This window comes from Orbicella faveolata, unplaced genomic scaffold (assembly GCF_042242905.1).
Source record: "Orbicella faveolata isolate gen_17 unplaced genomic scaffold, um_ofav_v1 contig_37, whole genome shotgun sequence".
Lineage (NCBI taxonomy): Eukaryota > Metazoa > Cnidaria > Anthozoa > Scleractinia > Merulinidae > Orbicella > Orbicella faveolata.
In genome coordinates, this window is record NW_028301566.1 from 3,369,231 (window position 1) to 3,385,000 (window position 15,770).

Consider the following 15,770-nt stretch of genomic DNA (forward strand, 5'->3'; position numbering starts at 1 on the left):
CTTATAAGTGTGATCTTTCATATATTCACTTGTATAAAAAAATCGTTTGAAAATGAGGTACAGCCGTGTTGATCGAAATACGTTTTTCATATGGTAGATTAAGCTTTGAAATATCATTTTAAACCAGAGGGAGGGCTTATAATCGAAAGTAATATCTCGTTTACGCGTAGGTGGGCTTATGAACGGTAGGGCTTGAGAGAGGGTAGTGCAGGTAGGCGCCTGCACGTGGTGTTGACGTAATGATGCCGCAAGCAAAGAAAATTTACATTTTGATAATCAAAATAAACGAGGGACTTTCATTTATTTTTCTTGCAGTGTTTCTTAAATTAAAAGGAAAACATTTTCTCAGTGTTACTAACGAATTATAAGAACACCCGTGCAAGTTTAGGAGGACTCGAAAAAGCAGTGGAATCACTCGCTTGAGGCTCGTGTGTAGAAGTGTAGAAAACACTTAATATACAATTTTTTGAGTCCTCTCTACTCATTTGCTCGCTGTAACTTTTGATGCTCAACAATAACAAATTTTACAACCATCGCGATGAAACTCCTCTTTCAAGCTCTTCTGTTGGGTTTTTTCGTTGCGGCATTTGCAAACTCAAATCAGACGACGAAGCCCGCGAAGACTGACGGAGGTACAATGAAAGGTTCGCACTGTAATGTGAATAATAACTACAACACCTTCCAGGCTGGTGCAAACTGCAAGAAAATCGAAAGCATGTTTTCTGACGTGAAACAAAAGTTGGCCGAACTTAAAGAAGAAATCAAAGAAATGAAAGGAAACCAAACTGGGGATCCGTCCGAAAAAGGTTTGAAACAAAACTTATGTAGAGTTAAGTAGAAGATATAATTACTTTATATATGGTATATCAGGGTCGTTGTATACATGCTGAGTCATTTCAAGGCTCGAAATAAGACCAATTGCGTGTTTATTTATACAGCACGGAAGCAATGAAGTCCCTAAGACTTAGTCGGTCAGTTTCGAGCCAGTTTGCTTTCATTTAATTTTGCATTTACAGTGTGGTCCTTCTTACTCGATATATCTTTTGAACCGCATCGATTACAGTTTGAACTTTTTTTTATTTACATGCAATCCTTCAAGATCAATTCCAGCAAATAAGGTGCTTTGCGATGATGATATTGTTTCGCATTGTCTGATTACAAGATTGCCTCATTTCCTTGCCTTAAACTGAACTCATGTGAAAATTCATCAAGTTTCCAAAGTAGATTGTGTACATTTTCATTTATATGCAATCTGTAGTTTATTAAACTGAGCGTAACAAACGCGGCACAACGAAGGCTTCGCAGTGCGATGTCATTACTAGTAGCAACAGCCTCTTCCCCGAAACAAGCCACGCCAAGAAAATCGAAAATACTTTCTAATATGAAAGTGTAACCGCTCCCGGTAAAGCTGAGAAATATTTTCCCATATAATTGACGTTACCGTGATTGATGCATTAAATGCTTAACAAACATAGCCCACATTCAGTTCAAGCTAAGACCCCTTCTGTTCAAGATCGTGAAACAAGTTAGAACGAAATTCTCATAGGAAAATCAAGACCCGCGAACGTTGGTGAGCTACAATCCCCTTATGTTGATATTTACATTGTTACGTAAATTTGTGACATTAGTGAGAGCTATACTTAGATTTTAACCGCTCTCAAGGCTCTCTATTAGCATGAGCACATGGCATAATCATTGTGATTACTTTCTAAGTTAGAAACGGAACGATATTTAGTGATTTCTTGATGTAATTATTTCAGTTGACCGCTTTGCTTCGATTCGTATGAAACGCCCTGAGGCCACAAGATTAGGATTAAAGACAATAAAGTAAAGATTGTTCTCCTATACTGGCGTGGTGTTCTAAGGAGTTTCGACTGCGCGTGCAAACAACCCGGGAGAACGAGATTTCAATTCTAACTTAAGAAACCGTTACAGAAAGAACAACTGACCGATCTAAGACAAGAATTCAGGGAAATGATCGAAAATTAAACTTGCCGCCCGAGCGGAAAACGTTTGTGAAAGATGTGGCTCTTTTATTTATATGTTGTCCCTTTTTACACTAAAAATCCCGTTTATTCCGTTTGTTTCATCCCCAAGATCGTTGCTCCAGATCTCAGAAACTTACTTTTCAACACTACTGCATCTCACGCCATAAAAATAGCTCTTGGTTTATCATTCAGATTTTAACTTGATTTCTAATTTTCCATTCATTTTCTAATTGTACAAGATTGTTCCGTCCTCAATGTATTATTTCAAAATCGCTTAAATTCAACTGATTTATTTTAACTGTAATAATTCACGTCTTGCAAGCGGGTTTCTGCTACTAGAGGCAGAGTGGAAAAACTGCTCATATAGAGGAGAAATCAAGATTTCATGATAAAAGGGTTTGATTAACTGTGTCGTACAATTTGCAGTTTATAAAAACTGTGCCGAAATTTACAAGTCCGGTGACAAGATCAGTGGCGTGTACAAAATAGATCCTGATGGTTTGGGTGAATTTGAAGTCTTCTGTGACCACAAAACAGCCGGTGGAGGATGGACAGTGTTTCAAAAGAGACGGGATGGCTCCGTAGATTTTTTCCGAGATTGGGATGATTACAAACGAGGCTTCGGCAATCTGAACGGCGAGTTTTGGCTGGGACTGGACAAGATTCACCGCCTGACTGTGAGCAGCAGTAACAAGCTTCGTGTTGACTTGGAAGACATTCATGGTGCAACAGCATTTGCAGAATACAGCTCGTTTTCTGTGGCAAGTGAAAATGCGAAATACCAGCTGAGTTTGGGAAGTTATACAGGTGAACTTATCTCTGTAATACTCAAGTAAATTAAGGCAAGGGCCTCCAGTTATTCACCCGGAAAGTTAGGGGGTAGTGTATCTTTTGAAGCTTTAGTTGTAGCAGCATGAAACTTTGCCAGGTCAAAAGGTTGACAGTTTGTGTCAATTTGGAATGTCGAAAATATGCAAATTAGGTCACGTGGTCTCTTCAAGCCAAATAATCTCTTTTGTTAAATGGGAACACTTTTCTTATGTCCTTAAACTTTGATGTTAGTTTCATGAGTTTAGGGTCATTAGATACATCGTTTCTGCGCTTGGAAAAGTTAAGATACGTAAATAGGAACTTTTAAAAAGACAAATCACTTTTAGTGGGGGACTGGGTACTAGTAGAAGAAACCGTTTATTTCCAGAAATAATGAACTATTCGACAATTGCCAAGCACAGTTCCTTTGCTGTTGTCATTAGGACTTATCCCGTACCAGTTCTGTTGAAGCCTTCTTTTTGCAAACTGTTCCCATTTTTGCTTAAAGATTTTCCACGTTTTTTGGCCGTATCAAGTCACGTGACCTAATTTGCATAAGTTTGACAATTCAAAAATAATCACTTTAGAGGATGTATTTGTCTCCCAAAAGTTTATGTTGTTATGAACTAAGCCTCAGAACGTAGACCACCCCCTAACTGTTTTGAGGAAAATAATTGCTGACCCATGCCTTAATTTTCCTGAGTATATTATTTGTTATTTTTTAACCAAGTGTAGAAATTGCGAAATATATTAGAGTTTACTGCAAAACAGCCGTGCTAGTTGATCTGTGCAATAATTTTCTCCAAACGAAAAAGTCCATATAACATGCTTTAAGTGTGAGAAAACAAATTAAAGCTGCATGCTCGAGTGCTAAATGTATTGACGTGAACTACACCCAGTTGCTTACTATCGATACCCAAAGCAGTTACTTCTTTATTGTGTGTTTTAGGTGGCATTTTTTTTTTTTCATTAAACTCGGCTCTTCAGTTATGCACCGCAAAACAATTAGGTTTTAAGCGATATAAAATCTTTAACAGAATTTCGCACTTCAGTATGGAATACATGATTTTGTCAATCAAGTCAATAACAGCGGCCTCTAGATTTATTTATCCAGGCGGTCCGGCTTATTAAGGAGTAAAAGTCAAACGAGCCTATCAATTCCCTTGGATTTAATTGTTTATCATCGCTGGTGTTTTGTAGCTTTAACAAAAGCGAATGTCAAAATATTTTGTGAAGTTTAGCTGAAGAATTAAAAGGCGAATACAAATAGAGGTTTCAGAGAGGCAATGTGTTGACATTGTACGTGAAACATACTTGCAAAAGTATGGCTTGGTGACATAACAACACAAGTTCACGAGGCTTACTCAACACAACAACTTTATTCTCTAAGCATCTTGGGTAATACAACAGCTTAACACAACTTCTGGTTACGAGTATATTACAGTACGCAGTTGAAAAACTACGTACAGTATCTCGGTGATTCTTTTTCCTTAAAGTTTTTTAGTAATGTCGCTTAAACGAATTTGTGCTTGATAATATTAGCTGGGTGAGTAGCTTCTTCTTTTCCCAGGTACTGCGGGTGATTCCCTCAGTTATCATCGAGGCCTTCCATTTACCACCAAAGATCGTGATAATGATGCCAGCTCGAGCAGTTGTGCCTCTTCGTATAAAGGTGCTTGGTGGTACAACAACTGCCATTGGTCAAACCTCAATGGCTTATACCTTAATGGTAAGGTGGATTCTAAAGGAATGTCGTGGTATCACTGGAAGAATTCCCACTACTCTGTCAAGAGATCTGAGATGAAGATTCGTCCAAAGGACTTCTAACATGTATGCAGTGCCATGTTGCTCATGTTACACTGGAATCAAATCTAATTAATAAGTTAAGGTACTCTTGCTTAGGTTTCAGGTTTCTTGGCGCTGTTTCAAAAATGCTTTACTTGCATGTATACTTTGACGCAAATCAAGAATCAAATCAAAAATGACCTGTTTTAGTGTGCTTTCCTAGAATGAAAAAACTGAAAGTTGTCCAGTTAATTGTAAGCTCTCTGTTACTGTCTTGACATTCCGTTCATCAGTTTTCCCAGCAGTCTGATGTTCACTCCAAATATCTCGGTCAATTTATATATCCGTGAACTCAAACATTTGGTTTTACAGTACTTTTACCGCGTTCTACTAATTAAGGGAATGTAATGGTAAAAAATGGCTCCAAGGTTATATTAGTGTAATTAAGCTTGCGGTGCAAATAAAAATATGAAATAATATTGGGGAAACTTTTTCTTTGACTGTTGCATTGCGATTTGTTGATTTCCCAATAAATATCAATAATTTTTTTCTCCTTCCAAAATTAAGTTAACACTCTGTCAACAAAATTCCTTGGATCAAAGTAATCGGGGTTTATTGCTTTAATGAAGGTTCAATAGCCTTTCAGGCAAGGATTACAAGGTTCAAATTTATTCAAATTTTCAGAGGCAGTACCAGCTTCTTTGGTTTCAATGTTGCATTGTTTGCCTTGTGTAAATTGCATCTAAAGATCCATTAATATTGCTGAATCTGGTGGCATTTTGAAATGGCTTGCGAACGTGTTCTTGCAGGGTTAGGAACTAAAGGGTAAAAAAACAAGCAAAATTTATAATCAAAATCAATGATAGCTGTTAACTAACCAGGCAAGATCCAATTGCACTCCTTATTGAGCAACTGCAATAGAAGTACAGACAACGGGAAATTTGCTCTTCGGACAAAAAAGGGTCTAAAGGTGTGAAATGTATACATCTTCTTTTAAGCCGAACATCAGAGGAAATCTTAACATTTAAATAGAATGAGTGACTGAAAGAAAACTCATAATGAGCCTCTTGTTATTTATTTGAATTTTTTGATGATAGAAAAATACATTCTTGGGAAAGAAAATCTCCTTACTTACTTCCACCGACTTGAGACGTAATCATTTCACACTGGACTTATCTAATCAAGGGCAATTTAATTTAGGCCCCATCCACACTATACGGGAGAAATTTGAAAACGGCATTTTCACTCTGAAAACGCATGATTTTTTTTTTTCGTCCATAGTACGGCGGAGGAATTTGCAAACGCAACAATCACCAGTCATTTTGCTTTTGTGTTTAAGGGAAACTCCTCAGGCAGGGAAATCATAAGGTTATCACGATGTCATCGATTTCGAAAAGCTCTGTTTTCAAAATATCTACACTAAACGCAAAGCCCGCCTTTCAAATTACTCCAGTTTGAAGAGCGTTTTCGAAGAGCGCCGTTTTCGTGATGGACTAGTGTGGACGGTAGGCCTAATGTAAACCGTAGAAATAAAGCTGCGTTTTCAAATTTATCCGGCGTAGTGTGGAAAGGACCTCAGATATTCGACTTTATAGCAAACTGTTTTCTTTTATGCAGAATAAGCCGAAATTATTTCTAAGCGGTCCATATCGCAAAATTCAGGCCTCGCCGAGAACCAGTCAGAATTCCCCATTTTCAAGGTAGACAAATTTACCATACAATAACTATTATAACATAGCACGCGCGCTAGTCCTACCTAATTTCCATTGAGCCATCTTGAACGAAATCTCTGTTTAACAAATTGACGTTAGTTTTTTATGCGTCTGTCCTCTTACTGATGATAAATTGCTTCATAACATTGTCAAAGTGGCTGTGGAACCAACGAGCCGCAGGCGAGTGGTTCGGCAGTAACCTTTGGCAATGTTTTGACGCAATTTATCATCGATAAGAGGACAGACGCATAGAAAACTGACGCCAATTTGTTTTTTACAATCGCAAGACCCCAAAATGCTCAAAGGCCGGGAATAAGTGAGGGGAAAAGACGCCGTAAACTTGCCGTAAACAAAGATAAGTGAATTTTATTCAAAATGACGCGAACATTGTCGATATCTTTTCTCGCTTTTTGATTGGCTACGTAAAAAGTCAATAAATTCTCATTGGTTAAAAAGTTGACAGTTTGACAGTTGAAAGTTGAACTTGAAAGCTTGCATGAATTAAAATTTTATCCGTCTGTACTCTTATTGATGATAACAATGAGCCAATCAGGGTGCGAGAAATTAGACAGTTATTGGAAAAATACGCACGGCCGTGCGTATAAAACATGACGTGTACCTTTTCAATTTAGCTGCAAAATTTCCGTCGAGTTTAGCACAAGTTCCTCACTTCGGAGGCTGACGAGGGAGAAGTTGCTTCTTTCACTGCACGCACCTTTCATTCTGTGGGCCCGATGCCATGCTTCGAAAGGAGAATCCACATGAAAACTACTTTACCCATTCCAAAGGTACATTTCTCGCTATTCAAGGCACAACAGGCAAACAATTTCCTTGAACAATTTTCAATGTTATCTTTGAGACCGGCATCCTTCAATTTCTGGAAATCCTTTTCCCCTATCAGATTACTCATGCACAGACCCTGAATCAATCAAAACTTCCTGAACAATTCCGTCAATACTCACATTTGTCGTCGTCACTTGATTTGCGGTCACTCACAGTAAATGCAAAGGCACGGTTTTCTTTTTCTTGACCGCTACCCGCCACATGATCTTCCACTTGGTTTGTCTGTCTTCGGGACCTTATGATTACCACTGGTGTTCTTTGGACGAAACTCTTCTTCTCTTCTTTCGTGCCGCGCGGTCGAGGTTTCTGCAGCACACTGCAAAATGGCCAAACATCGAGCAGCTAGAACACTTCCCGCCTTTTGCTGGACGTCACGGATCCCGAGAGAAATGTCCTGCCTTTCCGCATCTGAAGCACGTTTTCACTGACTGATCGTTTATCTTATAGTCCTTTCGTCCGACTGCGTTCACGTCCGATGCACCTGCCATGTGCTTCACTTGTTGCCCGGCTGCTTCCGAAGTGAAGTGATGTTTCTGGTTTCCAACAGCTTCTTTTTCAATTCTTATCGGGCATTTTTTCAATTAACTGATCTCGTAGGTTGTCATCGAGAGGATCACCAAAGTTACAATACCTTGCCTGTCGACGGAGACGCAAAACATACAGTGGAACCCCGTTAATACGGACATCAAGGGGACATGCCAAAATGTCCGTATTAACGGGGTGTCCGTATTAACCGGGGTCTTCGGAAAAAAGTCAGGGACACGTGTTTTATCGATACAAACACTAAGGCCGACACTTGTACGGCAACAAAACGTTTTAATTGTACTGTAAATTACAAATCATTAACTGTATCACTCTCGGTGAAATTTTGCCTTTGCAACCAGAGCCGGGAAATGGTGAGGACAAAAACGCAGTCGCCGTGCTAAAGAAAAGTCGAGTTATCGGCCACATTCCATATCACCTCGCAAACACCAAAAACCGCACTGGTATAGTCACCCATTTTATTTCAAAGCCTACTAATCGAGGACCAGTTGAAGTATGTGGAAAAGCAGTTAATCGGGGTGGAGGCCTTGGTATGGAAATACCGTGTGTTTATATTTTTGATGGTCCTAGGAAGCACGTGGATTTACTTGAACAATTAATAGACGTTGGCAACAACCCAGCAAAACGAACGGAGGCCGATGCTGATAGTGGTAAGCATAAGACGTCAAAGAGGAAGAAGGCTACAAGTAAGGAGTGTAGCAAAAGACCAAGAAAGTGAAACTTTTGTGTAAGCGTATCAGGCAGAAAACTTTATATAAGGACTGCAGACTGGGTAATGCACCGGAAGAAAGAACTGGTCAAATGTGTCATGCTATTTTGCCACTGTTTCATTTAGTAATAAGATTGTATTAACCCGCCGAAATCTGTCATAATTTGACCAGGGTACAAAATCTCTAATTAGCACATAATCATGACAATGACAATAGACAATGTACAGATACAAACAGTGTCCGTAAAGCGGGGTTGACGATGTATAAGAGTTTGTCGCTCGGGACACAGAAAAGTGTCCGTTGTCCGTATTAACGGGTGTCCGTAATAAGCGGGTTAATTTTAGAAAAAATATATGAGCTTTTCGTCGGGGAAAACGAAACTGTCCGTAATATCGGGGTGTCCGTATTAAGCGGGTGTCCGTAGAGCGGGGTTCCACTGTATTTATCAACCGATTCACCCGCAGTCGGCCCCAACTGCCGGAACACGTGGTATTCGGAATATGTTCTTCGGAGCGAAAATAATGATCAAGTTTTCTAACACAGTCCGCATAGGGATCTTGATCGCCCGCTGGATCGGGCTAGACAAGATCTTCAAAAATATCTTGTACCTCCATTCTCGCGTAGTGCAGAGGCTGAGAAGTTTTCTTCCACGCGTTGTCTAAGTCTTTTCCTTCAGCGTTACACTCGAATGCCCGTTTCCACTTCTTCCAGTTGTTTGCTACTCGTGATGAAGATCCTAAAAGATACAGCGTTAGAAGAGCTCGACTCTCAGCCATTGAGGCTCGTCGCCAATGCAGTGTTTGTAACCGAACCAAAACAACACGACGTCAGCAATCACAACAGAACCGCCACATCTACATGTAATCATCAACTTCGGTCCGCGTGTGGTTCCCGGATGCAGACTAGTTCCCAGTACACCACACATTCCTAGTTCTTCCTTACTTTTCTTGCGAGCCAAAACACCACATAAGATATTCCGTTGGCATGCATATATATTGCGTGAGCAATTTATGCCGGGACTGGCGAACTGTAGATTGAGTTTCACGGAAAAAGTCTTTGGAAGTCTATAATTAGTGAACAAAGAATATGAACAAAATGGTTTCATGTTGAGGGAGTAGGCTACGTAAGCGGTGCGTATCCAATATGTTTCCAACTGCTTTCTTCTTTGTCTTAAATTCTTCCTAGATTTCTAAGATTGATCAAGATATATTTTCTTCTTGCGAATCAATACATTGCCAAGAAAGAAGACAAGAATAAAGAAATGATCAACTATTCAGACTGAACAGGGTGCAAAGTTTACACAAATAATGTTAAAATTAGAGCACATTTTGACCCAATATAGTCTAAGCTGTCGCAAACGACCACCGAGGCTTGACATTTTGGGTGGTCGCTCACGGGAGGTTCGACTGTACTTTCTTTCCGCATTCTTTCGCTTTTTACACATTTTTGCGTCAGGTTTACATTTTTCCATAACCCTCACGCGGAAGATGGCGAAGCTTGAATTTTGACCCTCAAGTTTAACAATAGTTTCAGGCCTGATATTAAACTATTGATTGTTTAAAAAGCAATATACTTGAGTTAAAATGGGTGTTCGAGGGCGAAGGATTTTCCTTTAATTTAATCCCATTGTATATTTTCGCCACAATGCCACGGGCGTAGGGCCAAGAGAAGCATTTGATCACCCACTGCGACCCTAAGGTAGAACATTTGTACACCATTTTTGGCCCGGGGGATGGGAATATTCAACGTGTCAGATGACTGAGCGCGTGCCCCTGGGGAAGGGGTATGGGGCTCTTGAAGTAATGCGCGCGCACGGTGCCCTCGGGACGGGAATCCAGCGGTCTGAGGAGAAATGCTTAGCTGCTAGGGAGCACACAGTCTTGCTGAGTAGGGAGAGAGTGAATAAAGGAACGAAAAGAGTGAATAATTTACCCTTGTCTCCTGTTGTCATCTCTTACGCGATCTTACAGGAAAAACCGCTTCTTACAAGTCCTGCGTAACACTGAAGCGCTAAACTCGTACCTAGGCTTTTTCGCGCTCTGCAAAAAATTTTTTTTGCTTTACATATAACACTGATAAGGGAGGCAACTCTTTGCCCAAACATTTTGAACGCGGTCCGAATTTCTTTGCTTCCACGAAACCAAAGAAACACAAAACGAAGTATCCCACGCATGCTTTTTTGACATGACAAATCTTTACAAACCCCTCACCCGGTTAGCAGTTTTTCTTGTGCGTCCGAGATCGCCCGATCTCTGCACGGAAATGAAATGTCGCGAGTTAAGATCTGAAGCGTTTTAGCGAGATTCTGCGCTTAAAATTGGGAGCTGGGAAACGATTTTGTAAAGATTTTTCATGTCAAAAAAGCATGTGTGGGAGAGGGAGGTGAGCTCGAGCGCGCGTTGGATGACGCTATTGGCACCGGTTCAACGGTACGATCATGTTGCGAAAAGCGAAATGAGAAAAAAAACTTTGCTAAAGACGCTAAAATTCTCCAGCTGTCGTGGAAGTATTCGAAAACAAATTCGGCCAAATTGTAGAAAAATCTTTCGACTTTGTTTTGTGTTTCTTTGGTTTCGTGGAAGCAAAGAAATTTAGAGATTCGAGTGAATATTCGGACTGCGTTCAAAATGTTGTGCAAAGAGTTGCTTCCCTTATCAATGTTATATGTAAAGCAAAATTTTTTTTGGCAGAGCGCAAAAAGACCTAGGTACGAGTTTAGCGCTTCAGTGTTACGCAGGACTTGTAAGAAGAGGTTTTCCCTGTAAGGTCGCGTGAGAGATGACAACAGGAGACAAAGGTATTAAACTATTCATTCTTTTCCTTCCTTTATTCACTCTCTCCCTACTCAGCAAGATTGTGTGTTCCCTGTGGACGAAGTAGCTTGCACTTACAGAATGAACTCGAATTGTTGTTCAGCTGAATTGTTATTCAGGTCCATATATGATACATTTTCGTGTTCTTAGTCGCTGCTATACCGTATGAACGTATTGTTGGGAATTGCGCGTGAAAACGTCAGTTCGAAGGTGAACAAATCGTATCACACCAAGAAAGACTATACAGTTGCACAATCAAGAAGTGTGGGGAATGAACTCAGCGGCGCATAGACATCCAAACATAGATCATTTCCAGGTATGTAACTTACTTCTGTTGTGGTGATTTATATTTGTATTGTTGTTTAATTGGTTATGAAAGCCATCTTACGGATAAGCAACATGTGTCAGAATTACAGTGTTTGTCTGGGAGTGCGATGATAAAAAATGTTCTGAAAAATTGAATTCTTAACAACTGATGAATAGCAAAATAAAGATACTAGACAAGGGATTACATTGACGAAATTTGTAGGAAGTAGTTTGCCAGAAAGTGTCCAGTGGCCTTTTGTAATTTTTCATTTCTATTATTCCTGCAATGCTGGGGCGGATCCAGGATTTGGTGAAGGGGAATCAGAGAATTGTGCATCTTCTAAGGGGTCCGTGGCATACTTTATCCCCCCACCTCCTACGGAGACTTATTAAGACTGAATGCTACTAAAAATCAAGGAAAATTCTAAAAATGTGACCACGGTGCAAAAATCGATTTTGCTTATTCGCCTAGGCAAGTAACTGAAGGAAGTCAAGTTAGTTTTTTGAAATATCCAATATAACGGCAGAAACTCACGAAAAACGATAATCGTACCAAAAGCTCAGATTTCACTTCGCCATAATCCAAAATTTTACAGTAACACTTTCCAGCTTCTTGCTACACAGACGTTAACGTCGCTGTGAAACGTTTTCATTATTTAATGTATATATTGATTCCTTAACCAAGATGTAGTGATTATTTTCATTTCTTGTGTTTTCTGAGCGAACTGAGCACCAATTAAGTAGACACACTTTTCTAATTAAGACAAAACTCAAAATTATGCCAATTCAGTGAGGAAAAAGCTGACCGGTAGCCAAAGACAGTTTAGTCAATGAATTTTTTTCCAGGTCAGTGATGTTCGTTAGATTCTCGTGTCCGGTTTCGCCGGTTAAAGAGAACTCCATTGTACAAATCACCATGTATATTATATTCGAATTTCTGATAAAAATAAGAATAATTTTGGTTTTAGCCGCTGTTTAAATAGCCGGTCTAGTAAACAGGTAGAGAAATCAATTGAAATACATGAAATACTCACAGCATTGCCCGAAATTCCGCCATATCCACAGTCTCGTCACAGTTATTCATTCCGGCGCGAAGGAGTTTGTCGTTTGGCGCAAATAGGGAGTTTAAGCAAATCACTACGGCTGGTGCTACTACAGTTGTCGTGACTGAAAAGGTCTGGGGAGAGTATGTCTCGGTGGTCTGCCAAATTTTAAGTTTAGCGAGTAAAGCGAAATACAAAAATGAAAGAAACATCGGCTAAGGAGTTTAAAATCTCTTTTATTTAGTTTCTCATAGCCAAATGGCCTCGCTCAATGGGCGATGGCCGTTATTCGCCTTCCTAGGACGTACGGATCATTTCTGCGCGAAAGCGAATGCCATACACCTTGTACCATAACAATTTGATAGATGAAATATATTATTTCAGAGACAAATATCTCAAAGAACATCGAGTGAAGAACACAAATATATCAATACTCAAAGAAGCAAAATAGCATCGTATAGTTATCCAGATATGAAACATCTTTACTAAACCCTCAAAGCAAACTTAACCGAAGAAAAACAACCTCGCGCTCAACACGAATATTTCACTTGACTCACTTCGCCATTCCAACACCTTCGCCAAAACTTATCGTAAATTCAGGATACGGATTTACAAGCTTATGAGAGGCAACCTTGACACGATCTTTGAATTAAGTTGACTTTAAAGGATATAGTATCCAATGGAATTCTTAAAATGCCGAGGTGTCCGTTGAAAAGGGCTAGAGAAGCGAAATAAACCCGACGTAGTAGCCACTACGGCAAAACATCCCAGATGCAACCGACGTACATGCGCAGTGTCTTATTTTTGGGGAAATTTACTTCCGGCAGCCGTATCAGCGCCAGCCGTAGCGATTTGCTTAAAGTCCCTGATGAAAGCTGCGCAGAAACTTTGCGGTTACGTGTTCCTTTCAAACGAAGTATCGTGATTGGTTCTTGTACCTTGGGCACCCAAACACCATGGCAACTTACCACGCTTAATGTCATGGGCGCTTCGTGTGATCTTTTTGACGTATCCATGGATATTTAACACGGGAAATTTACCTCGGGAAACGTTGGTCACACTACTAAATACAGTTTCCCGTGGTAAAAGGGCAATTTACCACGGTTAAAGTACCCCGTGTAACCGCACCTAAAGTCTGAAGGAATTTTCAGACAAAATTAAATCAAAATTAAAATTATCGGAATATCTTTTCAAATTCCTTCGTGTTTCTACTTACGAAAAGTCATAATTTCTTACAATTGACATTATATGGAAACTACTTCACATCTCTTTTTTTCATACAAAATAGCCTGAATAGTCAACCAGTAACAACTGAAGCGTGCCACGGCGTGGGAATCTGACAAAAACGTAATTTAGGAGTCTGTCCCAGAGATATCATTTAAGTGCAGAGTCAATTTCGAACTGAATATAGAGAATCCGGGACACGGTTTTTCTTGAACGGTTTAACGGTTTTCCTAAATCAAAACTAAATAATTTACTCTCTTGCTATATCAGAGACGGGCGTGCATAAAACGATGCCAAAAATAATTCAGGATTTTTCTGTGAGATAAAGGTTTTAAGAGTGCCTGCCTGTAAAAATCAGACAAATTCTTAATTTTGCGGCAAGGGTCGAAAATTCGATTTCGCTCATATTCTTATGGTAGATAGGCTAGGGCATGACAAAAACTACTGGATAGTTTTTTTGGCAAAATATCCTTTTATTTCAAAGAAATATGCAAATTACCAAATTCCGTTAAAATCGTCATTTGACGCACCATTTTATTAAGCAAGTTTGAGAGCCTCGCATGCAAAACCACATCATTCTTCCGTCTTTAAAACACTCAAATATTTTTGTGCAATGTTTAAATGTGTACTGGGTTGATTTTAGGGAAAGCTGCGTTGTCGTTTTGGGTGCAAAATAATTAAATTTCGAAGACATATATTTCATTCACTTAAAAGTACTTCGTGAATATAATTAATTTTCACCATGTGCGAAACCTTCAAATGGATCAAGCTTCTGGTGGTTGAATCGCAGGAGAATGGTCTACAGATTCCCGTAAAAATTTCTTTGGGCAAATGATTGTGAGCGACGCGAGAGCTTTTCAAAGTACGTCAAAAATGCAAACATTTGACCGTCCGTCGTCAAATTTCAATTTACGGGTTAGACGTATATTTTAGCATGCGCCACATGACTTGACCTATGTTAAGTTGAAATAGACTCAGAGCTGATAATTTTGAAATGTTCTAACCTCATTTGCTGTAAAAGGCAGGTCCAAAGCCGATTTGACGTGTTTCTCTCACCATTCGTCGCACATAAAGCAGAAGTTTGCTTTTGTTTACATAACGTCCGATGTACATCGCCAACTGTTAACTTATTTAACGGTCGAATACCATGAATCGGTGACCCTCTTTCGACACATATGATCACCACTGCATCTAAGTCAAAAACGGCTAAGTCATTTGTAGATAGTTGCTTGCTTTGCACTACACCAAACTATTACGTTTGATCATCATGGTTTGATGGTTTGAATCCTTGCTTGCAGCGGTTCCTTGTTCGTCACGCAATGCTGTGATCCCATTTTAGGGGGTAGGGGTAGGACAATTTCTATCCTAATACGTAAGGCTCCGTAAGGCTTGGAATCACTGGGAGCACACAATCGTGTTGAGTAGGAAGAGATTGAATTAAGAAATGAAAAGAATGAATAGTTTACCATTGCCCCAGTTGTTATCTTTTACTCGACCACCGCTACCTACATGCCCTGCGTAATACTGTAACGCTAAACTCATACCTAGGTCTTTTCGCGCTATGCAATTATTTTTGGTTTATACATGTAATACAGTGGGCTACCCCCGGGGAAATGGGTGGTGACCGCTTAATGGGGCTAGCCGCTCAAATAGAGATTGGTGTACCTTGAATATTTAATTTTTCACCATCTTTCTGCGCTTATGAACATCACTGCATCTAAGTCTACAACGGCTTAGTCATTTGTAGATAGTTGCTTGCTTTACGCTTCGCCAAAATATTGCGTTTGACCGATTGCTGACCATTGTTGATAAGCGTGTCGGCGCAGCACAATCTTACAGCCGTTATTTGTTCACAAGCTCTTCAAGTTCACTTTCACTTAAACTTTCAAATCTCTATGCAGGTGCATGGCTCGGGGAAAATGCTCCCGAACAGGTCAGAAGATAGAATTTCTGTCTCATCCTCAGACAACTGTGAAGACAGTTCCGCATTTCT

At 39.8% G+C, this 15,770-nt stretch overlaps 1 protein-coding gene and 1 long non-coding RNA gene across 3 annotated transcripts in view; both read left to right on the top strand.

The window, feature by feature from the left end:
* Window positions 1–504: 504 nt before the first annotated feature.
* Window positions 505–5,071, top strand: LOC110043834 (ryncolin-1-like). Of its 2 annotated transcripts, none has more exons than XM_089275731.1 (3): window positions 505–806; window positions 2,415–2,795; window positions 4,369–5,071. In XM_089275731.1, the coding sequence occupies exons 1-3, from the start codon at window positions 539–541 to the stop codon at window positions 4,623–4,625; spliced, it is 906 nt and encodes a 301-aa protein (XP_089131857.1). In that variant the 5' UTR covers window positions 505–538; the 3' UTR covers window positions 4,626–5,071. The 2 variants fall into 2 exon arrangements, with proteins under 2 accessions (XP_089131857.1, XP_089131858.1); XM_089275732.1 differs by having other exon boundaries at window positions 539–774; window positions 2,413–2,795.
* A 6,337-nt stretch (window positions 5,072–11,408) lies between these two features.
* LOC110043837 (uncharacterized) overlaps window positions 11,409–15,770 on the top strand; it is a 26,050-nt gene continuing 21,688 nt past the window's right edge. The window contains exon 1 of the long non-coding RNA XR_016202846.1: window positions 11,409–11,520. This is a non-coding gene — a long non-coding RNA (uncharacterized LOC110043837). The remainder of the gene's footprint in view (window positions 11,521–15,770) is intronic.

Bases quoted from the DNA above. Each gene is read 5' to 3' on its own strand.
- LOC110043834 (XM_089275731.1), top strand. From the start codon at position 539: ATGAAACTCCTCTTTCAAGCTCTTCTGTTGGGTTTTTTCGTTGCGGCA. The intron at 807-2,414 runs GTTTGAAACAAA...TACAATTTGCAG, and splicing joins TGGGGATCCGTCCGAAAAAG to TTTATAAAAACTGTGCCGAA. The intron at 2,796-4,368 runs GTGAACTTATCT...TTCTTTTCCCAG, and splicing joins GAGTTTGGGAAGTTATACAG to GTACTGCGGGTGATTCCCTC.